The sequence below is a fragment of the Lagopus leucura genome, unplaced genomic scaffold (assembly GCF_019238085.1).
Source record: "Lagopus leucura isolate 7727_CA_CO unplaced genomic scaffold, USGS_WTPT01 Super-Scaffold_100002, whole genome shotgun sequence".
NCBI lineage: Eukaryota > Metazoa > Chordata > Aves > Galliformes > Phasianidae > Lagopus > Lagopus leucura.
Window position 1 is genome coordinate 60,334,871 of NW_024962263.1, and position 24,888 is coordinate 60,359,758.

A 24,888-nucleotide genomic window follows, 5' to 3' on the forward strand; every position below is an offset into this window, starting at 1 on the left:
GGCCGGGCCTGGAGCGATCGCAGGACCCTCCCCCGGCGGCGGGGAGGGAGAGCGGGGCGAGGAGGGGCCGCGGCGGGGGTGGGGGTCCCGGGAATGCGGGGCGGGCCCGGGGGAGGGCCGGGGAGCCCGGGAGGTGGGGCCGCGCCGCCCGGCCCGCCCTATATAGGGCGCCGAGCGAGCAAGATGCTCACTGCCAACAGCGGGGCCGCGGGTGTGCGGGGACGGGGCGGGTGGCAAGCTCCTTCCCCGTGCTCCTTCGTCGGGCGTGGGGTGTGGGACGGAGCACGGGGCGTCCCGGGTGGCGGCGGGCGGGGCGGGGCAGCCCCGGCGGCGGTAGCTCCTCCGGTCCCGGGCTGCCTCGGCCAGAACAGCGGCCCCAGGTGCGGAGCCGGGTGAAGGGAGGCTCCGCTCCGCGCCGTGCCCACCGCTGCGGGCGGGGGTGAGGGCCGCCGGGCCGGGGGCGAAGGGCCGCCAGCATGAACATCCTGCTGGAGCTGTTCGTGGTCACCTTCCGAGTGCTGTGGGCGTTCGTGCTGGCCGCTGCCAAGTGGCTGGTGCGGCCCAAGGAGAAGAGCGTGGCGGGGCAGGTGTGCCTGATCACCGGGGCGGGCAGCGGCCTGGGCCGTCTCTTCGCCTTGGAGTTTGCCCGGCGTCGGGCGCTGCTGGTGCTGTGGGACATCAACACGCAGAGCAACGAGGAGACGGCGGGCATGGTGCGGCACATCTACCGCGAGCTCGCCGAGGCCGCCCCCAAAGGTAAGTGGGGCTGCGCGCTGCCCCTCGGAGCCCACCTGCGGCCGTCCCGCCCCGAGCTCCGGGGCGGCGCCGGGTGAAGGCCCTCCTGTCAGGGAGCCGGGCTGCACGGCCCGGGCCGCGTCCCGAGTGTCCCTTCGTCCCCGCGGCGGCTTTCGGAGCTGGCAGCGATAGCGAGCGGGCGAGTTCTCGTGTACCGTGGTGACACTAAAGTAAACAGAAGTTTTAGTGCGTTGGAAGTAAGTTTGCTCTTTCGCTCGATTCTTTATTTGCCTGCTGAAATCCAACTGAGAACGTTTTCTCTTTTCTTTCCTCTGTGTTCCTTAGTAGCTGGAGACGGAGAGAAAGATGTGCTGCCCCATTGCAGCTTGCAGGTTTACACATACACCTGTGATGTGGGCAAAAGAGAAAATGTCTACACAACAGCGGAGAGGGTCCGCAAAGAGGTTGGAGAGGTTTCGGTCCTGGTTAACAATGCTGGCGTGGTCTCTGGGCACCACCTTTTGGAGTGTCCTGATGAGCTGATTGAGAGGACCATGATGGTCAACTGTCACGCGCATTTCTGGGTAACTATATGTTCATTTGTCCTACCTTTTCTCTCAGTTAATTTGAGGGAATTAACTGCTGTTGCTTAACTCCTGTCTCCTTGGATTTTGCACTTGGTCCCTTTCATTTGCAAGCTCTCCCCTTTGTAGACTTCTCTTTTAATTTAACTGTCTGTTTAACAGGTAATGGTGGGTATTGAAGTTATTAATAAATTGCTTTGAATTGGCTCTATGCTCTTAAAATCTTGAGTTCACAATCTCATTCAGCCTTATTTAGCCTTGGATATGAAATCTCTTGCAACTGTCACTTCTAAATTTACCTTAAAGGTCCTTGCTATTAAGGAATGACTTTGCTCCCTCCTTCCATAGTCTTAGAGCACAATGTCAGCAGCTTTAAGATGCTGTTTTGGTGGTGGTTACAATAGCACAGTTGCACACTTCTGGAGAAAAAGGCTTATTAGAAGCCCCGCTGGAGGTCTTGTTTGAATTGCCTTGGAGGCAAATTGTTGCTTTTGGTAGCTGGGAGAAAAGGCCAAGAAATCAAGCCAAGAGCACTCTTTGGGAATCCTGTGTATTTGTCTTCATACTTTCTCCTGGGGCTACCAGTAGAAGTAAGAAAAATCTTCAAAGTTGATTCTGAGGTGATACTATTTCTGTAACTAGCAGATTGTTATCAAGAAGTTATTTGATGAAGCTACTTGATCTTGCTCTTCTTGTCTGCCTAAATCTTGTTTCCTTGCAAGTTTTATTTTTAATCTCACTGTAGTGAGCTATGAAAGTTATGTTGAAGGAGAGCATGATGCACACTCGGGTTAGCATTAGCTGTCAGACTGAGCCCATTGTTAGTATTGAACTGTTCTTTGGTCCTTCAAATAGTGTTATGAAATACACTTGCATAACAATCAAACGATTAAGCAATCTGAAATACGCTTCAACTTGAGCTTTCCTTAGCTGTTCTTACCTTTGGATGATAAAATTTTGTAAAATCCTCCTCTTTAAAACTTAGAAGGGCCTCACAAACCTGGGGCTTCAACATGGAAGTTAAATGCTGTTTCATAACCCTAAAGGAGCCCCTTCAAATCCTCACTGTGAAATACCTAATGGCAGAGCAGTCTTTTTCCAATGTATTGTAAAGCTTGCAGAAAGTGTGCTTCAATGCACACAAGGTTGTTTAGGAACTATTAAAGTATATTTTAGGCAATTTGGGCAATTTGAAAGTTTTGAAAAAGTGCATAAGACTCAGCAACAATTAAGAGCTCTGTGTATTCCCTTCATAGAAGTGAAACTGATGCTGAAGCAAATAGAGATGTACGCTGGATTTAATGACTGTTATTGATGTGGTTTAAAAGCAGAATTGACAAAGTTTCCAAGAACTCTAAATTATGACATCACCATGAATTAAAATATGGGAGGATCCTAAATGCTCCAGCTGTTCTTCCTTCAGGCCTAAGTCATACACTTATTTATAACATTGTTTCAGAGACCTTTTTAAAGCATCTTGTGTGTGTTCTTTTACAGTAATTAAATATTAAGCTCAGTCTAGTATTGCTGTGACTGTTATTTTTGTAAGTTTCATTCATCTCTAAATGTTAGTATCAAATGACTTAACTATACCTTCTTAGATAACTTTTTCTCCTTAAGATCTGAACTGTGGAAATTGAGATCTTGGCATAATCTTCTAAGGAGTAGTCAACACCCTTTCTATTTACTTGAGGATCTGTTCATATGTATGCTTCCTGCAGATTTTGTCCTGCTTTGCTTTTCCTTTTATTTATTTTTTGCTCTTGGCAAAGCTTTTTCCTAGTCTTCCCCTTCCTGATCTCAGAGAAGACTGACTTGGCCAACAGTGGGTGGACTTGTATTAGAAAATAATAATACTTAATTCATAAGATATCATCTGAATCAGCTGATTTGAAGCCAATTTTTTTTTTTAATGCAAGTCAATGCTGACTTAAATAAAACAATCTGTCTAGATGTGTGAAGTCTTATGCAGCTAGACTTTTCCATGTCAGCTAAACTGGTGGTCCAAAAGCAAAGCAAATACTCTGGAGTATTATGTAGACTTCTAACTATTCTTGAAGGATGCTTCATCCAAAAAGCTGTAAAAGATTTTGTATTGACATGAATCTTCCCTGTAATATTGCTCAGTAGTTCGGCGTTTGTGCTTTTGGGGTTGTCTTGTTTTCTTTTTTAATTTCTTTTTCCTCTCCCTCCTGTGTAACACAGTACATTTTCCAGCATATGTTGATCACTAACAAGCCTCAGTGTGCTTGTACATAAAAATGTCAATTGGAACTATGGTACTGTCCTCTTGAAGCCTCTGAAATGGGATTGATTGCATGTTCTCTGTGCAGGTGAACTGAACTTGTTTTTTGTTAGCAGTTATGATTTGAAGGCTGCTGAACTTCTGCAGTAGGCAGTAAAACTAAAGCCTGTCACTGGTTTGCTGTTGTGACTCTAACTGGGCTGTGTACCGTATCTCAAACTGGCAGTAAGGAGAGCTTTAGCAGCATACCACAGCCTAAACAGATGCTTTCCATTTTGCTGACATCCATGATTTGTGTAAGCCTTCCTATATGTGTTCTATATAAACATGTCACCAATGCATCATGTAGCAATTTCCACAGCATAAAATCCATTGCAGTATTAAAAACCTGTTATTTCATGCTGTGATAACTTGAATGCTTCTGATATTGAAAACACAGGGACAAAATCCATTCTCAGTTTGAAACAGGCCGGCTCTAGTATACTATAATTTGCAGATGCATAAAACTGTAGCAGTAATGTAACAGTATCTTTCTTGCCAGTCTGTTGCAAGAATAACTAACTTGGCTGCACTTGTCAAATACTGGAACAGGACTCCTGCAGACTGGGAGTTCTTTTCCTTTATGTCAGGATCCAGATTTGAAAAAAAATATTTAGTGCAAGATTAAGCAGTTGTTTTATTTATTTTAAGCAAAAAGATTTTTATAAGATTTTACAATAAAGCCTAAGTAAAGTATCAGCACACTGTGTTTTAGATCATAGAAAAGTGTTCAATAAAACTACTGTACTATTTCAGGATGGATTGAGATTTCTTGTATCTATTATTCTGCCTGAACATGTAGTTATAGAACCACTGCTGAATAGAGAGGTATTAGTATTGCGCCTCAGCGTAGTTCCTGGTGACTTCTCCCAGATTCAGTTGTTGAACGGAGTGAGATGATGGTCGGGTACCACAAAGCTCTGTGTTAAGAAGGTCCTTCTGTACAGCAGGGCTTTAGCATCCAGCTCTGAGAGAACAGTGATACTACTTCTGCTTTCTATTGTCACCTCAATCCTCTGAAACTTGCAAGTTGAAGCTCTCCTCCTAGTGAGTTCTCTTCAACTTACCAAAAGGGGGAAGCAAAAGCATTTAGCTCCGGCTCTGTCATATTTAAAAAGAAGTGGAAGGCTAAAGCCTGGACTTGTACATTGCTGCCTTGCTGTTCATTTCACTTATAAACTACTTTATTTCTCCCTTTGCAGGGATGTAACAAATTCTAAATGGCCCTACACTGACAATATGAGGTGAGAGAGACTCCGTAAGAGGGAAATACTGCTTGAATAACTTAGGTATTTTGCACTATATAATCCCCTGAATGTAAGCACCTTTGAAAGAAAAGGCTTGGTGGAATCTAGAGAGGTTACTGAATTAAATACGTATTTATGCAGGTTGTCAGCTTAATCAGACTGGAAAACTTGCTAAAACCTTGGAGAATAAGTGATTTATCTATAAGTACTACCTAATCTCCAACTCTAAGGATTCTGTGATTCTAATCTCATGTAGTTCCCCAGTGTTCAGTAGAACTCATACCTGTGATTAGTATGTAAAAATGTTATGTAAAAATGTTGCACATCAAGTGTGCTCAGTGACTGTTCTGCAGAAGAAAAGTTAATTTAATTATACGAAGCTGCTATCTGAAACTGTGCCAGGACAAATCTTTTATAAACTATTGGCACAGTAGTTTAATTTCTGTCTTCATTTCTGAAGTTCTAGTGTTTATGATAAAACATACACACTTATGTGCCAACTAGCTGTATTTTGCGTTTTGGAATGAGTGGAGTTAGCTGTCTTGATTTTTAATTTCATGATAACATGTCCAAAGAAGTTTGCTTACTAAGTTTATAAGTTCTTGACTTTTTTCTTTGAAAAATGAGTTGGATCAAATTCAAGCCAAACCATGTGTATATGATCCAAAAAGTGTCATCAAAACTAACTCTTCCCTTGCAAAGTGATTCCAATTACATGCCACCAGTAAATTACCCTAGACAGCACATGTGTTTCATATAATGCAGTAGCATGCTGGGTAATGAAAATGAACCAAAAGCAGTCAGGCTCTTAGCTACAGACATAGGGTATTGGTCATATTTAAATCTTGCAAGTGCTTTGGTATGTTTCTGTGGTTCATATGTTCTTGGGCTTATTTATCAAGGAAATAGAGGAAATCTTCTATCAGTTGAGGAAAATACTGTCTTCCAGATGTAGTTTTCTAAAATATCAATCTTTCCCTCTAATGCAGCAATATATTTAACAAAATCTTAAGCAAATAAACAGATGTATGTATACTTCATGCCTGCTCATGATTCTGAAACTACTGGCTTTGAGCTTTCTTTACTGATGTATTGTATAGTGTACCAGGACCTTGTCAAGTATGGTTGCTATCAACCTGGAGTCTTCTATTTTGTAACAATTGGTTCCTGCATCTTGCATCTGTATGCATCTGTAAGCTAGTCTCATATTTAAGTTGCTGTGATTGTTTTCAAAAAATCAGTCTTAGTGACTTTTTTTCCAGTTTTCTGATCCTTTTTGAGCAAATAAACAAAAGAAACACATTTGATTAGTTACCTAGAGTTTCAGCTGTGGAAGGGATTTTGCATCACTTCCAAGAGTATCCATACGTGTGGATTGAAATGAGTGTACTCATTGATCCGAAGAGTTATCGAGCAGTATGGGTTGGGGAGGTCGATGAGTCTCAGCCATATTTGAAAGAAAAAACAAACAAACAAACACCTTTAGTTTGTCATTTGTAGGAATTGTGTTAATTCAAGCAATAAATTAGTATGTGAGAGAGGAGCTCTACCAAAACAGCTTCTAGAGCTCTTGGCTTCATTGGCAGCACTTCCATCAGGACTGTGAGAAGAGTGTATTGAAGATTCTTTACATATGTTACAAAACAAGCTTTCCTGTGTGTATGTTCTGTGCTAGGTAATCTTACTTGTGTGATGGAGAATGCTGACCTGTTTTGTTCAAGCAGTAGTTGAATCCATGCATCTCCCTTTTCTTCAGTGGTATAAAGTGTGTTGTTGTTTTTGTCCCTGTCAGTTCACAAAGCTGAAATGATGGCTCAGTGGGTCTTAAAGTGCTTCAATTATGCTCAATTTTCTGTGGCTGCTTTCAGGCAACACTTTTGAGATGGATTTTCTGCATCATTTGAAAGATGTATGGAACTTGGGCTTTAAAAAAAAAAAAAAAAAAAAAGGATTTTGAATTGCAGCCTGTTAATTGTTGCCTGTAGGTCAGTGGCTGTGAAAGTGGTGTACCACTTGGCCAAAGCAATAACATTATTTTCACAGAACAGAAATGTGATAGGCCCTTTAAGGGAAAGGAGAATTTCTCTGAAGAGAACATGCCAAGACTTCTCAAACTAATTGAAATACATTTGAAGTATTAGTCAGTTATTAGTGGCTTGTAATTCCAAAGACTTCTAAAATAAAGCTGGAAGTGTAGTGTAGCTTGCAGAGGAAAGGTCCTTGAGGTAATCTCACACTTCAGTCTCCTGTGACTTTTATGAGGGTTAGAGACTTGTCAGCAAACCATATCAGTGCTTTCGGGATTGCTAATCTGCTCTGAAGAAATGGTGCTGGATGAGTGATCAGTGTGGTGATTAAATTTCTCCTTCTTTTGGAATGAGTTAAGTCAGCTGAATAAGCAAAAACTCCTGAACTGACTTTGGTCTGATACTATGGAAAATTTGGGAAGCAGGAAACCTTGAATGGATAGTTTGCCACTGTGATGCTTAACCTAGCTTGAAGTGGAGAGAGTGCCTCTGCTGTTTCAGGGAAATACTCTGTATAAAAATTACACATGTGCCTTCTTTGTCCCTTAGTGGTTGGAAGAGCAGTGCTTTGATAGAGTATGATGAAGTGTTAAATTACTGGTTGTTCTGTCTAAAGTAACATTTATAATTTTACAAAAAGTGATGATGTTAATGAGATCTTAACACATTATTACCTTTCTGTAATAACTGAGTGACAATAGCAGAACTTCTAGAAGGCAGATGTGTTTATGTGCTCAAATACGGAGAAATATAATCTTATTAAGATGTGAATAAGTGTCTTGCTAACCCAGTATTTTCCTCGTTGACAAACCAGCCTCAAGTGAACAATGTGAGCTAGCAATCCTTGTCTGTAGTTCTGAGGGCCATCAAATACTCTGTCTAGACAGGTTGAAGGAAGATGAATGTTGTGTTTTCTAGCACTATCCCTGCCATTTTTTAGCAACATGTTTTTATAGTATTCTGTACTTTTATATCTGTATGAGCTGGAAAGTATTATCCTTTCCCAGTGCATCTCATAATTTGATTTGATCTGGATCTTGTGTGTGTGTGTGTGTGTGTGTATGTGTGTGTTTTTTGCTTGTTTGTTTGCCTGAGGTTTTTGTTAAGCATTTATAATATAAGGACTTTCTCAAGTCCTCTGTATGTAAAAGCCAAAGCATCATTTACTCGATAAACCTTGCTCCCTAGCTTTTAAGGTTTCTGGCTATTCACAATGATAATAAAACTGAGTAATTGATACGTGTGTGTCTTTTGTGAAGAGTGGTAGAAGTATTTCTGCACAGGCAAGCTAGTACTGAGTCACATGTTATGCTGTATGCTTGTATTCATGGTCTTAGGCTGCATAAAAAGGTGTATTGAAAAATATAGCTGTGATCTAAATAAGGAGACATAAACTGCTGGCATCTCAGTTTCTTATCGTTTGTTTTGAAAGGAGATATGTAACAAGCAGGAAAGAGATTTACATCAATGCTTAAACCTCTGAATGAACGCTTTGTTCTTGTAAATAATTGTATTAGAATAATGATTTATACGCCAGCCAAATTAACACTTGACACAAGTGAGGTATCACAATCGGGAGGGGAGGGCATTATAGGCCATGGAATGCAGAAACAGCTGCAGAGCAGAGGTGACTCTCTTGGTGTGAGCCTTTTGAAATTCAAGTTTGTTTGGCTGTTGAATTCTGCACCTAAATGTGCCCTGGTCAATTCTGCCATCTGTTTGAACTTGTGTGACAGCTTCTCAAGCACTCCACTTACAGCATTGGCTTGTATAAGTGCTTGAGCATATGCTTAAAAGTAACTTGGCCATAATTTCTGTTGACTTAGGAAAAAAATTTAGAGACAGCTTAGTGGCAGCAAGCATGGGACATCCCTTGAATCCATGTTTTACCTTACGCTAGTTTTGGTGTTCATCTGATCCTTGGATGAACCAATTCAGCTCACAGTACTCTGCAGAGGGAAGCTTCATTTTCTTGTTCAAATTGATTAGTTTTGCTTCTTAGAGACTACACTTGCTTCATCAACATTTTAGACTGGCACTCGCCAAATAGCATTTGTGTGAAAGAAACTGGAAGTAGGATAAAACCATGTGGTAGCAGACAGGACCTTCACAGCTGTCTAATGAAACCTTGTTCTTGACAAGATTTTCTAGAATAAGATGTATGGGCTTAAATCGTTTAAATAGGCATGTGTGGTTCCAAGCTATTTAAATCCATCAGTCATAATAGTCTGAATTTAGTAACTTCATTTCTAGAGAGAGCAGTATTTTAATTATGCACTATTAAAAACCCTTAGATAAAGGGTTAACGACTTGCTTATTGCTTTGCACTGATACTGTGATTGCTCTTGTGCATTATAGAAGGCAATTGCACTGTTTTGGTCAATATACTAGCTGTAGTTTTGGTCTTTTTTGTTGTCTCTTATCAAGAGAATATTTACCTGCTAAAACTTCTTTTTTTAGACATCTTTTTTAGGAAGGACAGGGAGAAGTATTCCCACTTTGAATTTTAAAAATGTCTTATCTCCATGTGCTTAAAAAAATGTTGTTCCTCATTCTGTGATTTACTTTGTAGTAAATGGGAGCCTTCTTTTAGGGTTTTAGCTTGTTCCTAAACAAGCTTTAAAGCTGAATTTTCATTCAATTGCAATGGTTTCTGTATTTTTTAGTTTCCAGTAAATTAGACTACTGAGTGAAGAGAGAAGCTTTCCTCCTAATCCTGTTTTTTTGTTTGTTTGGTGTTTTTTTTTTTTTTTAAATATTCAGTTATGGTGCAATTACTTTCATTTTTTTTAAAGTAATTGATTTGAAACAATGGCCTAGTTACAGAGTGGGGAAGGGTGAATGTAGTGACTCAGTTTTCATACTCATGCAGATATTGCACTGCAATAACAGTGCTGTGGAGCTACTGCCTTAAGGTATGTAAAGAAATCAGACTTTTTTTTTTTTTTGCCACATCTTCAAAAGTCAGTTACGTAAATTGTAAAACATGAGTGATGACTTCATATTTTCCCTAAGTACTGTTCTCTAGTAATATTTGGAAATATGCAGACTAAAATATTAAGCGTTACTAAGTATTCCAGAGCATGACTAAGCTTATGGCAAGCTGGAGAAGAATGTGTATTTGGAAGTTGAATTGCGTTCCTGTTCACTGAACAGAATATTCTGAACTCTTATCTAATAGCTTTTCTAAAATGAATTTGTTGTGTGGATTTTTCACTGACTCACAGTGGCATGTTTTCATTTTTTTATGGTCAAGATTATCAAATAGCTGGCAATAAATAACTGCTCTCCAAATGGTTGGACATTTGCTACAAACTTGTGCTAATGAAGGTGAGGGACTGATGTGTTTGTTACACTAATGTCAACATTGCTCTGAAATACCACGAATCCTTTGACTGGGCCATTTGTCAGTATATAAACAAAGCAGAATTTCTAGTCATTTGACTTCAACAGGGCTTAAACCCAGCTTTTGTGGAAAGAAGTAGCCAACTGTTATCTTCTGATATTGCTTGACCAGCAAACTCTGAAGTAACTTTAAATTTGGCATTTGGATAAATGCAAGTTAGATCTTTACTGACAGATATGCATGTGGAAGAAGATAATGTTGATAGTGCTGTCTACTGAAACTGCAACTTAAGTCCTTTAGCTTCTTACAGTGGTGGTGGAACTCTGTTAGTTTTGAATATATGAAAAGCTCAGATGCTAATATGATTGTTTAAAGAAAGCACATCCTTCTGCTTGAAACTGCATGTTAGTTTTCAGAGACTACTGCCAACTGTGTAGCACTTGCCTTAAACTGAACATGGCTTGATAGTGGTTATAGTCTGAAAGTGTATTGAAATATTGTTTGTAGACAATAAACATCAGTCCACTTAATGAGATATCTTTGGGCAGGTGGAAAGAGTTCATCTTTTCAGCAAAATGACTTAATCTGAAAGCTTGAGTTCTCAGCTTGGTTATGTCTTAAACTTGTGCTGACCGGAGAACTCTGCATGTATGTGTTTGTTCCCAAGTTCCAATAGACATTTATCATGTTTGTTTTGCAATGTGAGGCAGAACTAAATGTATAGCAAGTCTCCAACAGCCCTCTTACCATGCTATCTAACCTACTACTAAAACTTTTCAGCTTTTAAAATTTTAATTTGGCATTTGGAATGCACAATCACTGGCAACCTATGTTCTGCACTTCTGCCCTGCTTAAGGAGATAAACTTTTCCCCTTGTTCATTGCTAGCTGTTGAGAATCCAGTATGATTGTACTGTCTGAGCCTTAAAAGCCATTGAAATTCAGTGCAGGCAGAATTGTCTGTGAGTGCTCTGAATGAATACCTTTAAGAAGCTGGCAAAGGAGTATAGTCAGTGAAAGGTTTCTGATAGAAGGGAAGCATCATTTTATTTTTGAAGATAACACAATATGCATGTGTCCTGGATTCAGCTGAAAATATGTTAGTTCCAGAGCACACTCATCTAGGTGTCCTGTGCTGCCTTACCTTACTGGACTCACTTTTTCCAGTTGAAGGGTCTTTAGAAAGGAGAAAGAGTGGAAGTGGAAAAGATGCCTTTTTAGAATGGAGAATGTGCTCCGTTATTCATAGCTACATGAAATCAAAGATTTGCAAGAAGTGAAGAGCCCTAACTGTACAATAGGGGATTTAAGTAGCAGTATATACTGATGCACATATATAAACCAGTTATGCAAGCCATATCTGTAAGTACAGATAAAGTAAATAAGTGTATATGCATGTGTGGTAGAATATATACAAGCATGTCCATGAGAAGCAGACAGATGCTTCCACAGAAATGACTGGTGCAGCATATGCTCTTTAGGAAGACCAGACACTTAAATAGAAGTCTGACATCTGTGGGTGGAAATAATTTTAAAAGCTTTAAAAATCTACAACCCGTTTCTTCTCAGTAGGAAAAAATACAAAAGATCTTGGAGCAAAAAAATGGAGACTGCATACCAGTAACATGAAAGCCCTTACTTCCACTTGCTGGTATAGATTAACAGGGGTAGTTCAGCTTGAATGCCCAGAAAGCATACAAAGCAGAGGCTTCTCTTTTTTTTTCTTTTTTTTTTAAAAAAAAAAAAAAAAGTGAAACATTCTTAAGGAAAAACTGGGGCCACCTTTGGCTGTGGTACATGTACCTGAAGTACATGCCCTTAAAGGTGTCTAAAGTGCTGCTCTGGTGTTGAACACAAAGAAAAGGTTTGTGTAAAGCAACTGGAACTTTGGTTAGCTCTTGATTACCTTAAGGCTTAGGTAATAGTGGAATTTCCATCTTGACTCTAAAGAAGAAAGCTCCTGAAACAGGAATTCTGTTATTTAGGTAGCATGCTTGAGTACTTAACCTACACATCAGAGTAAGGAGAGAACAAAGCTGTTTTCTGTTCCAGTCCTAGTTATGCAATTTGGGATAATATCACAGGAAATGAAGCCCTTAAACGAAAGGGGAGGGAGAGACAATGTAGTGACATGATAAGTTAACAAAAGTCTCTGTTGCAAGGTCCTTTCCTAAGCGCTTATCATATTCTACTGTCTGTATACACAACCCTTTTCCAACTAAGCCCTGTTAACAAACTATACAAAAGACAATTTATCCTGGCTATGTTCAGTTGTCCTAGGCTTGGCATAATTAGTTCTGGTAGTAAAGAGTGGAAAACAATGATTAATGACTGAGAGATAACTAGTGGTATTAGTTTCCTGTGATTTTTTTTTTTTTTTTATTAGCATTACTTATCTTATCTTTACTATCTATGCATTGTAAACAGCTTTCTGGCACTAAGTTTTGATTAAGGAAACTACTTTATTCAGTTTCAGCTTTCTTCTGATACACTCAACATGAGTTTATTCAATGCAAGGGAAACTACCACAAGAGCTGGAAACACTGGAAACAGTGGTAGCTATTGATATTGAAATTTCAAGAAATTTTGTCACAGCACCCTAAGTACTATGAATGCAAAACAATGTAGAAATGTAATTATGGACTGTAACATACTTTTATTTAGCAAATTGCATGATACATTTTTGTAACTACTAACAAACCCACTTATAAACCTCAATAAAGGAAGTTTTTTACAGATATGATGCTTCTTAGCTGATTGTGTCTCTTGAGAAGCAAAGGATTTTTGTGGATGGATCAGCCATGAGAGAGGAGAAAGCAGGAGCATTAATTACTGATACGAATTAATAAAAAAAAATAAATTCCAAACAAGTGATTTAAGTAATAGATTATGATTTCACTAAGCAGAGACTCTGTGTACTTCAAAGTCCTGTTTCACACAGAGTTAGAGCAAAAATATGTTTATTTCTCTGTAAATCAAATAGAGTTTAAAATTATCTGGTGTTGTCTTAGTGACTTAGTTCTTCAAAGTACTTATTCTGTTACCTTCACCTCTTAACCTGGTTGGATCTTATCTGTAGTTTCACTCTATCTACAGTTATAGGGCACACAGAATATTGGTGTGCCCATGTGTGGCTTCACTTCCTTGCTACTTGTCATCCTTACAGACTTGTTCTTTCAGGAGCTTGTGGTTGCAAGGCAACTGTAACATTATTACTGTGCATGTGCGTTAAGCATTAACTGCTGTTGCAGTTCAGTATTAAAGGAATCCCTGTGGTCCCAGGGCAGTGGGTTTTTATGTGAAGGACAAATAAAGCTTTAGTGAGAAATTAAAGGTTGTGTTGCCTGCCAGGAGGTAAATAACTAAGGGACTCCTTTTGAAATGAAATATTGAAGTGCTAGCTTTTTATTTTGAATGCAAAGCCTGTTCAGATAGTTTCTTTCCATGTTTTTAATGCCACAGATGTCTGTGGCAGCTTGGCTTGAGCAAGACAGTCAATCTCACACAGAAAGATCTAGGCATGATCACCTGTGAACAATCCAGAAAAATGTGTGGCTTTTTTAATTCATTACTGTATGAAAATTACATAATTCTGACTTGTTTTTCACAATAGTTTATTGAGAATAGAAACTGAAGATCAGAAATAGCACTGATCTCTACAGCTATTTAAATATTTACTTAGACAGTGGCTAATTATCCCAAGGGGGCCCAGTGCTTCTTGAAACCAGCCAGCAGAGACATCTGAGGTCCTTTCAAGTTGAGGCACGATTTTGGTCCCTTACATTTGCAAGGTCAACAATAGTTGTAGACTGGTATCTGCCCTCTGTAGTCAGCCTGTTAACAACACAGCCATGTCTGCTGTGCTGTGTGGTTTCTCTAGTATCCAGTTCAGGACTTTTGATGTAGTCTTTGCACAGTTAATAATCTCACCTTAAACTAATATTTTGGAGATACTTGTATAGTGGAATTTAAGGGTAGGGGTATAATACAGAAAAAGTAATTGAAGTGATGGTGCAAATGTCAAACTATTGTGCTCAGTTCTCTTGGAAACAATTGAAAAATAAAAGGAAAATGAACAGTTAAATCCAATCTTGTAATGGTATGCTTTGGTGTCTGAGAAGGCATTTTTGGATATTGTAGCCTCTAATGTGAATAAATGCTCCTTTGAGCGTTACACAGTTCTAGGGTATACTTTCAAGACTCTTCTAAAAATATTTGGCAATGGCTTTTGTTGTAATACTGTAAATGAAGTTTTACCCCATGTTTATAAAATGTACTTAAAGTGGTTATCTTCTGAAATAAGAGCGACTGTATGACTATAGTTGAAAATAACTTCAGTATATTTAGTGACAAGCTTGCCATGGGTTTTTTCTGCCTTTTAGGTGCCTCACTTTTCCTTTCAACGTGCAGGAGTGCATTACTGCTGTTCTATCCAGTACTGAGAAGCCTCCATTAAGACTTAGGCTGCCACAGACAGTTTGCAGAACAGTTGGATGTTCTCTTTTGTCAGACTTCCATACCTTACTTTCCAGTTATTGGAATGAAAAGAAAGCTGGGGCATGTGATAACTTCTGAGTTTTACCCCATGGCAGCCATGTGCTATCCTACGTGCAAGGAGAACCTGCAGTGCTGTACTGTGGTCCACAAAGAAAGGGAAGAATGTAAAATCAAACGTCCACGCAAGGCAAAGAGAGGATGGAGGTGCATTTTAAATAGAAACCGGAACTTTTTTTTGTCACTGTCTCCACTGCTTCATATTAATACTTTCATGTTTCAGCCATGGTAGCAGGCTGTTGTGACTTCTGCTACCTTAGTTCCAGGCTTAAATAGAGTCATCTAGATGGGTCTGTGACTAATGTCACCATCTCTGCCTTGTGGATCTGGCTGAAAAGTTTTTAACGTGAAGATTAAACAACAACAACAACAAAAAAGCAGTTACCCAGATGTACCTATTAATACTGTTATGCATCTGGCTGCTCTGGCAGTCAGGAATAGCTGTGGCTTGAGTAAAATCATTATTTGTTACACCAGCATGCTACTCTTGTGGATTAACATCAGCAATAGGCAAACTTGCCTATTCCTATCAGCCCCTGAAAAGTAACTACACTCTATCCACCTTATTTGAGGGGATCATGTGGAAAATAAGCTATCCCTTTGGCATAAAGGAATTTCTGCCTTTATGTAAAGCAGCTTGTCCATGCTATCAGAATAGTTGTAAAGGCTGGTTGGGTGTTGATGAAAGGCAGAAAGTATGGAGAAAAAAAAAAAAAAGCTATATTGAAAAATAGAAACTTTAAAGGTTCTTGCACATCGCTCCCTGCTTTATTTGTTTCTTTAATATAAAAACAAGTCTATAAACATGAGGTAGCATGTGCTTTTCCACTTCGGTGTGCTTTGTTCATCCAGTATTCATTGTTTCAAGCTGCATACATCTAACATTGTTTTCTATGTAGGCTTGCTTTCTACTTTAAGAATAATTACTCCAAAATTTAATTAAAAAAATCACTTTCCCAAACAGGGTATTTCTTCATATTCTCATTTGCTGTATTTAGGCTAATTTGTCTTGACATTGCAGCTGTGCTGTTCTTTGTGTTGCACAATCTTTTGAGTTTTGTTTCATTAAGAATGGAACTAAAGAATTTGGGGAAGGGGAGGGAAGAAGTGCTAGACTGTTAGAAGTTAATTTGCCGTAAACCAAAATGTTGAGAACAGATTACGAAAGCTATGAAGTGACATGTAAATGCTTGTTCAGTTTCACACTTACGAGAAATAAGTCATTAAAGCTGTGTGCACATGGAATACATGTTACAGCTACTGGGAATAGTTCTTATATATTCAGAAGCATGGAGGAAATTGCTTAGAAGGTTTGAAATTGGTCTTTTGTGGAGCCTGAACATAAAAATTAAACAGTCTCAAAAGCAAACAAACAGAAGAACTAGCTCTGCTCTCTGTTCAGAGTAGCTTCTTACAATCAGTCTGCCCTACCTACCAGTTCAGATTTATCTAATCTGAACTGCAGATTAGAAAACTTGTTTGTTCAGTACTTTGGTTTTTTTTTTCTGTTTTTCTAGGAGAGGGGGAAATAAAAAAAGAGCAATTCTGAGTAAAGAAGATGCTTAACTTTAAATTTCTTGACTTTGAACACCGTGCATCTTTCCTGATTCCTCATAGCATAATTCCTTTCATCTACTGTACTCTCTGGTTTATCCTCTGTGTTGAAAACTGTATGACATTTGTCATTAATAAAAGACCTCACTTCAACTTGAACCACTTAAATGATTTTAGTTCTATGTCTTCCTCCACAGCTGTGAGATGTAAAACTGAAATTAAAAGATCAAACCTGAGGCAGATAGTTTGATTAAATCATTTCAGTTAGTTTGGGGGCCTGGTTCTTGACCTCTAATGTCGTGGACAATACCACATTTCTTGCGTCGTATTTTCTAATGCTTTTTTTGGCGGAGGATTAGTGTGTCCACGCATCACCTCAGAAAGCCCATGTGGGCTGTGCTACCTGTTCAGACAAATGCCAGATGGGAAGGCCACCCAAGAGGCATCTTGCCCCTGAAACAATCGAACTTTGAACTGCCTTCTCAGCATCGCGACAAGCACAGAGAAGATGTCAGGTCTGGTAGGCAGATGTAGCTAAAGCTGAAAGAAACTAGAAACAAGAAACTAGGTTGGTCTGGTTTATGTACCAGACAGAAAAACTGGGGACCAGGGTATGGAGGAAGCTGCTTTGATCAACGAAGTAGACTGTGCCAGAAGCTCAGTAAGAACACTGATTTATTTGGGGATTGCTTATACCACGGAAGAGAATAACTTCACTTTGGGATTGTTTTTCCCAGCAAGAGGAGGTTGGGAGGAGCAGTGGGCAAGCCTTACTCTGAGACTGAAAATGTGTCCCCCAATAGGGTGTGTCTGTCTCTCGCCATGCGTGTCTTTAAGTACTGACTCCCAGCTGCAGCAGATGGCTGGAGGATGGCAGCACCAAGGTGACTTACTATTATCCATTTAGCTGAGGTGTTGATAGCTGACAGCTGTGTTTTGTACATTTTTGACAGTGCAACTATCTTTACCAACTGTAAGAGTAGGTAATAATATGGATTTACAGACACAACTACAATTCAGTGTATTTCCTCCACAACTCTCAACAACAAAGATGAAAAGAAAGATCACAATATAATAGAGAAGACAAAAAAGAAAAAGAAAATAAAACCACCCCAAAAGCCTAAAGGTGCACTTTCCTGTTGAGTTTCTCCTAGGAGATAAACATTGTCTATGCTTTGGATGTGGTAGGACAAAAAATCTGTTGCTACTTTTTTCTGTCTTCCCCCCTCACCTATTGAGGGACAAACTCCAAGGCAAGTGCCTCTTTCTTTCTGTAGTTCCTATGCTTTGCAGGCATGGCTTCAGTCTGCGTTATCACACTTTCTGGCAGTGTGGGGTGGCAATCAGTCATTCCAGTGTGATGTGGACAGATAACTAAGTGAAAACTGCTGATGGAACTGACTAATGCTATGGAAGGGAGTAAATTGTTAGCAGGACTGAACTGGGTGCTCTGCTGTCTCTGAGGAGGTTGGTGTGGAAGGCATGGGCCAGTGTACAGTGGTCAGTGCTGTGGGGTGACTATGGAGAAATAATGTACTGTATAACTTGAGGAAAGTGAAGCTTCTTACCTTTTTGAGACTGTTACCTCGTGATGACCAGGCAACATGGGAAGAGAGGCTGAAACTTCATGTGCCTGGCACAGATTAGTTTAACAAGTGAACTAAATTCTTGTCTGAGGCTCTATATAAGAGGTTTAGAGATCCCTGCCACGAGGAAAGAAACAAATGCAAGACAGCTTGCTCTCAGACTATATTTTATAATTAGCTTCATTATACAGTTATGACAGAATCTAGGAGTTATATGAATCAACAGTAGAAAAGGCAAAGAGTCAGGAGGTCTGTTAATCTTCTATCATCTGCCAGCTATCCAGTGAAAACACTCTTTTGTGTGGTGTTAGGAGGTCTGGATTAGTCATTTAACACCTGCAGGCAAATACGCTGTACAAGAACATGTGAAAATCATTAGAGCAAAACTATCCTGACATCTGTGATTGGAAAATGCAGACAGCATAAGAATGGAATTAGATGGATTCAGATGTAGCTTGCATGTCTCTTTAACAATGCAGCTGACAAGATTCAGACCAACAATTAAGCAAGCAGCAAATACTTCAGGGGCATTTGCATACTCTGGGTTTGGATCCAAATTACATGGGAAAACTTGGTTTCTGGGATGACAAAGAATTAGTAGTTCTGCTTGAGTTAGAATGGAATAGAAGCTTTGCCATGAGTAGATTTATACATTAACCACACATTTGTGGTTAACATACATTATCTGAAATTCTTTGGCAACTTAAAAGCGTTCTAGTATAGTATGCTGATTACATACAAGCAGAAGTAAAGAAGAACTGAGCAAACCATTTTACTACATAATTGAGTTTCAGCATATATGATGTTCTGCTTGATATTATATAAAAAATGTTAGTGTGAGTTGGCTTCAGAAAGAGATGAGAAAGCTAGATATTGTAGTAGAGGTGGTCTTCTGAGAACTGCCTTCAATTTATCACTTAAAATTTTATTTTTTTAAAGGTGTTTAAGCAAACAAACTTTGAGATAATCAAAGTGGTGGTTAAAAGCACTCGTAAGGTTTCATCTCGACACTGGATTTTGTTTTATCTTTGAAGCCCTTCAGATATGGAATTAATGATGGATGTGTACATCTACTTTTAATTAGAGCAATGCTAATGGATACTAATAAAGATGGAAAGCAGTTCAAACTAGCAGATGTTTAGTGTATTTTGTATGTGAAAGGTAATATCAGCAAAACATCTGCCTCTCTGGTATTTCGTTATTGCAAAATGCACAGGGTAAGTTAAGTGGATAAAACCAACCATATCTAGCTGAGAAAATACATTATCAATAATTAGAACTGGTAATTGGCACTGATCTTAACACCGAAATGCTGCACAGAGTAATTAGACACTTTGCATTCCTTTTTCTGTCTTAAAAAAAAGTGACCTCCATTTTAGGTTCAAATTATCTCTTTCTGATAACTAGTCTCTTGCAGAAAAATAAACACGTCTGAGCTCAATTGATCTTTTAACCTTCACATTTCTGGAGATACAATCATTGCTGTCTGAATTCACAAACTTGCTATAGATTCTCTGTTGGCATTTTTGAAAAACCAAGGAATTCCAAATCTATGCAATGATCTTCTAACTTCTTTATCATAAACTGAGGTAAAGGTTTTGAACACTTATAACTAATGTAGTAGTTCACCTTTTTTTCTTCTTTGTTTTATTTATTTTGTAGACCACTAAAGCATTCCTTCCCAAGATGCTGGAAATGAATCATGGACACATTGTGACAGTTGCAAGTTCTTTGGGACTGTTCAGTACTGCTGGAGTAGAGGTTTGTTGAATTGTAATAATCTGGCTTTTTTTTTTTTTTTTTTGGCTTACAATAAGGTTTTTTTTTTGTATTAGCAGCTCAAGAAAATAGTCAAATCTTCAAAGGTATTTGGAGATTACAGTAATATGGATACCAAATCATCTAACATCCCTCTGTGAGTGGGATCCACAGGACTGAAACAGACACCATACCTGTGCACTTGCCACATGGATTCATTCAGAATGCTGAATGATTGTTGAGTAGCCTGGTAACTACTGGTAATTCCAAAGGCATCCAGCTACCCATTACTGCCAAGAAATGTAGTGCTAAGGCTGAAGTCAAAGGCAAGGATTTTTGAAAAATCTTGTTTTTTATTTCCTTTTTTTTTTCCACGAGGAAATGGCTACCTACTTTCCTTGCAGAATAGGTGGCTCACATGCCTTACTAGGCTCCAAGTTATAAGCAGTAGGTCATCTAGGACCTGGCAGCCATTTGAGAACACCAGTTCCTGTGACTCGTTTGATACATAGAACTAGGTAAGGATTAGAGCATATTAGCTTGCATTTTGAATCATTAGTACAAATGCAAGTGGAGACAAAAATCATTCAAGTAGTGAAAAAGAATAAGTCTTACAGAATAATGGTCATACCACCTTGTAAAATGCAGGTTTTTTTTTTTTTTTTTGTTTGTTTGTTTGTTTAGGCTGAATCCAGAATCTTAAACTGCCCTGTTTTGTTTTGTTTTTTGTTTTTTTGTTTTTTTAGCAGAAATGAATTAAGCTGGTGTAAGTTAAAGCTTTTTTTTCGATGTATTTACTTTCTTGAGAATTCTTGAGCGAATTTCCTTGATGATGGGTGTGGGTACATCCAACTGAAAACTTGGGTGTTAACTGCTGTCTCTGCAATTATTTTTGAATTTGGAGTATTTTATGAGATAAGCAAACTATACAATTTTCTAAAATTAAATATATAATACAACCAAATCTTTGTTATACCTTCTATTGAAGCTAACAAAAAGTGAAACATTTCAGATTTCTATACCTATGTCCTGCCATATCACTAGGCTTCTTCAAATCTGACCCCTACGTAGTATTAGATTTCTCAGTCTTCCATTCCAGCATTTGATATTAAGCAAACTGGTAAACAGAGTAACTTGCCATACAAACCTGCCTGCTTCAGAGACTTGATTCCAATTTAATCTCATGCATTCAACTTTTCTGTTTTCATGATTCTGTGCTGATTGCTTTAAAATTGAAGTGACAGATGAGTTGATGTGATGTGGGTGTCTTTTGTTGTTGCTATCTAAATTTGTGTAGAGTCGCATCAAATATGCTTTGGCTTTAAACATGATTCATATCTGTCCCTTTTAAGGTGCTATTTTTTTTTCCCTTGTTCATTGCCAACACAGGATTATTGTGCTAGCAAATTTGGAGCTGTAGGTTTTCACGAGTCTTTGAGCCATGAACTGAAAGCTGCTGAGAAGGATGGAATCAAAACAACTTTAGTCTGCCCTTATCTTGTAGATACAGGAATGTTCAGAGGATGCAGGATCAGGTGAGTAAAATTTGTCTTCTTTATGTTTGTGGTTTTATAAAAATATTTGATGGTAATTTAACCTCATTACCATAAAAATATTAAAATAAATATTATGGCTGTTTGCATGTGTTAGTGTGATCAGTAATGCTGACCCCAGAAAGGGACTTCCTGAATTTCCTTTGTCCCATGGTCCTTAGCACAAATTTTGACCTATAAGTGAATAGTGAATGAAAAAGTTGAAGTGTTTGTTCTTTGCTAAGGCATTCCAAAAACAAAAAAAGTGAGTTAATATACTCTCTGAGGTTGGCATTCTTTTGTGGATCTTGATTAATCAGCCTTAATCAAATATTTCAGAAAAGAAATTGAGCCTTTCCTTCCACCGTTGAAACCAGAATACTGTGTGAAGCAGGCTATGAGAGCTATCCTTACAGATCAGCCGATGATCTGCACACCTCGCCTCATGTACATGGTCACCTTCATGAAAAGGTAACATCTGAGATGCCGTTTAGTTGGCAATACAAGCAGCAGAGTGCTAGTGAAAGATGTGAACGTGTCCACTTTCTAAACACTCTCATACCTTTACAGGCCGTAGATGCTGTTCAGTCATAATTCCTGTCTCTTGGCTCGCATAAGTGAATATTGCCTTCTTGGGAAGTTCCATAAAACTGTGATCCTATGCATTGTCATCAAAACATCCTAGTTTTGAATGTCTATTATCTTCCATTCTCATTAGATTTATATTCTCTTCAACAGACTTTTCTTCCATTTTGTGAGTTCTTTTTATTTAGGAATGAGGGAATAAGGAAGCTTCCAGCAAAGGAACCTGTGTCATTTGTGTCTAGGATGAGTATGGAGGAGGCCCTGCCCGCAGATTCTCTAGGACTTGCATCAATACAGTAAAAATCTGCATGTTCAGAGCCAAATTGCAGAGTCTGATTGTGGAAAAAGTTATTTAAAGGAATCATCTTCTTTTATTCTGTCTAACACTTCAGGTTTGGGATGAGAACTCTGTAACTAGCCTTCTATTTCAGTGATGCAATGTAATACAGGAATTGGCTCACTTCCACTTATGCATCATCACTTGCATGCTAGTTTGTAAAGAACAGTTTCACAGCTGTATGGATTTTTCTTTTTCTTTAACCTTAAGTGTGTAGTAGGAACCTTTAAAATCTTGCAGTCCTGTGAGAGATGGTTGAAACTGAGAGCATTGGGATTTTTGCTGTACTTGCAAAGCATTTGTTCTCTCCTTCAAGTCTCTCCTGGTGGATAGGGTCACCAAAGACGAGGGAGGACCTTGACTGCTCTCATCTTTGCTGGAAGAGAGCATGTATGTGTTTCTTCTGCCAGCAACTTGAGAACACTACAATCTTTGAGCTAGCTTCAACCAGAAGCTCAGAGGGTGCTTCAGTGCTCTCTGCACAAGCAGTGCCTCCTGCAACAACAGTCACATCAAAGGCCCTTGGGGTTTTCTTGCATTCAACACTTTAGCTTCCAACAGGGAGATCAAAGCTTCTGCATAATCCATGCCCCAGGCAGCCGCACTTAGATCAAAGGCCCTCCAGTGGCTACTGCACAAACAGTACTACTGCCAGCAAAGACACCTGTACCAGTGACATCTATTTCAGTGATCCTTACTCCTAATGCCCAGATTCTGTGCATTACTTTCCACTAAATGAGTGTCTGTCACACTGTTTCCAGAGGCTGAAGAGATTCCGTCTTAGTCCTTTGATAGAACTCCTATTATCCTTGAAATAAAAGTAGTATATAGGAAGGAGAGGAGGGTCTGTAGTCAGATATTCATCTCATTTTACCTCTTGGAATTTTATCTGAAGGGGGCAGAGAGGAAATTGCTTTCTTTATTTCAGACCTCTTTTTGAGGATGGGTGATTGAGTTTAGAATACGTGTAAAAGTTGTTAGACATCTGATGATCAAAGAATTGCATAAACTAATACTAATTCCAAATTAGATTTTTCTAAATGTCTGATGACTTCTGGCACTACTTTTGGTTGTTAGTAGACTTTTTGTGGTGCACTTTGCACAGGTTTGTGAAGAGGCAGCAGAAAATGTGTTCTAAGCTGATAGCTGGTGAGCAAGTAACTTCTTCCTCCACCTTTATGCCTGCTTGTATGGCTGGGTCTCTAGAATTTCAATTTTCTCAGTAAAATGTCCTGGAAAACACTTTTACCAAACTGTCTTAGGAAACCCCTGTGATGGCTGTTTCATTTGAAAGCCCAAGTACATAATAAACAGGGCTTTTTTATTTTTGTGCCATCTTTTAACAATTTTTTAACTTGTGTTTTGCAGTATTCTGCCCTTTGAAGCAGTTGTATGCATGTACCGGTTTTTGGGAGCAGACAAGTGTATGTACCCCTTCATTGCTCAAAGGAAACAGGCTACAAACAACAATGAAGCAAAAAATGGAATTTAACACTGGTTTGGATGGACTAACGTTTATAGGTGAATATGATAATATTACCTGAGTGAATTGTGAAGTGCACTTGCATCTAAGAGATGCAAAAAGTCATCATCTTACTGTGGCATTCTCTTGGGTCCTCAACCTGTGTATTGAACTCTAAAAATCAATGTTTTTTAATATACTGTAAATAAAACTGACTAGAGTACTTGGAAAATGTGATAGGTATACAAGGTGAATTTACAATGTAGCTGCCACCATTGTCCTTTAGAATCTCACTGTATGTACAGTAAACTAGTCATACTACTTCTTGTAGGGATGCACTGTGTGATATCTCTTCCTCAGCTTAGCAAGATTTATAAAAGCTGTCTACAACCAGAAGATGCAATGTCTCAGAAGTTGTTCATTTTTCCCTACAGTGTTTGGTAAGGGGCAGGGAGGGAAATCTTTATATTTAAGCTACTGCTTATGCCCTTTTAGCAAATTCAAGGACAGTTTCTGACTGCATCTCTTTGCTTGTTAATCCAAGCTCTCTAAAGGACACATGGCCAGATTGTGGTGTAATTCTCTTTTGTACCAATAGTGTGTATTCTATTTAAACAAAGATAAAATTTTTTGAAATTTCTGCAGATTCAAAGGCAAGTGAATGTATCAGAAATACATTCAAACTTGTACTGGGCATCTGGCTTTCTAGGAATGCAGTCAGTGATTTAAATCGACTTTTTTTCAAGTCACTTGATTTGAAATATGCGCTGTTGTGTTTCCCTCTATATATGTCCGAGTCCAGTCTGCTGTTACGGACTATGTTTCTTTTCGTAGTACTTATTTCCGACAGAGTTCTCCCACCCCTGAGGAAGCTGTTGTACTAAATTTCTGTAACTGGACTTGTGCCTAAAAGACAAAGCAACTCAGCTGAGATACAAACTGTTTATGTAACTGCTGGTCATATGCCAACTATTAGCAAATGAAAAATAGAGTAACGCCTGATGCAACTTTACATGTGGAGTATGGAAGGGTGTAAAGATTTTTTTGAGTTGTACTCACATTGTAGAACAGCAAATGACATTTTTACAGTATTTTTTGTAAAGCGAACAATTTTGTGCCTTGAATTTGGTAATCTGTATTAGTGAAGCATTGTAAAAGTGAACTTCTACCTCTGTATCTTAATGTATACCATCCACTTGTAAACTACTATTGGACAAATTGTGATTACTTTTTTAGGATGTCTTGTTACATAGTGACCAATGCCTGTGGTTATTAAAGTGAGCCACCTTTTCCTTAAA

General features: G+C 38.9%; 1 protein-coding gene across 2 annotated transcripts; it reads left to right on the forward strand.

The window, feature by feature from the left end:
* Positions 1–421: 421 nt before the first annotated feature.
* RDH10 (retinol dehydrogenase 10) lies at positions 422–24,888 on the forward strand. Of its 2 annotated transcripts, none has more exons than XM_042869752.1 (6): positions 422–756; positions 1,084–1,319; positions 19,579–19,677; positions 21,064–21,209; positions 21,546–21,677; positions 23,497–24,888. In XM_042869752.1, the coding sequence occupies exons 1-6, from the start codon at positions 477–479 to the stop codon at positions 23,618–23,620; spliced, it is 1,017 nt and encodes a 338-aa protein (XP_042725686.1). In that variant the 5' UTR covers positions 422–476; the 3' UTR covers positions 23,621–24,888. The 2 variants fall into 2 exon arrangements, with proteins under 2 accessions (XP_042725686.1, XP_042725685.1); XM_042869751.1 differs by having other exon boundaries at positions 423–756; positions 1,081–1,319.

Bases quoted from the DNA above. Each gene is read 5' to 3' on its own strand.
- RDH10 (XM_042869751.1), top strand. From the start codon at position 477: ATGAACATCCTGCTGGAGCTGTTCGTGGTCACCTTCCGAGTGCTGTGG. The intron at 757-1,080 runs GTAAGTGGGGCT...TGTGTTCCTTAG, and splicing joins CGCCGAGGCCGCCCCCAAAG to TAGCTGGAGACGGAGAGAAA. The intron at 21,210-21,545 runs GTGAGTAAAATT...CAAATATTTCAG, and splicing joins TTCAGAGGATGCAGGATCAG to AAAAGAAATTGAGCCTTTCC.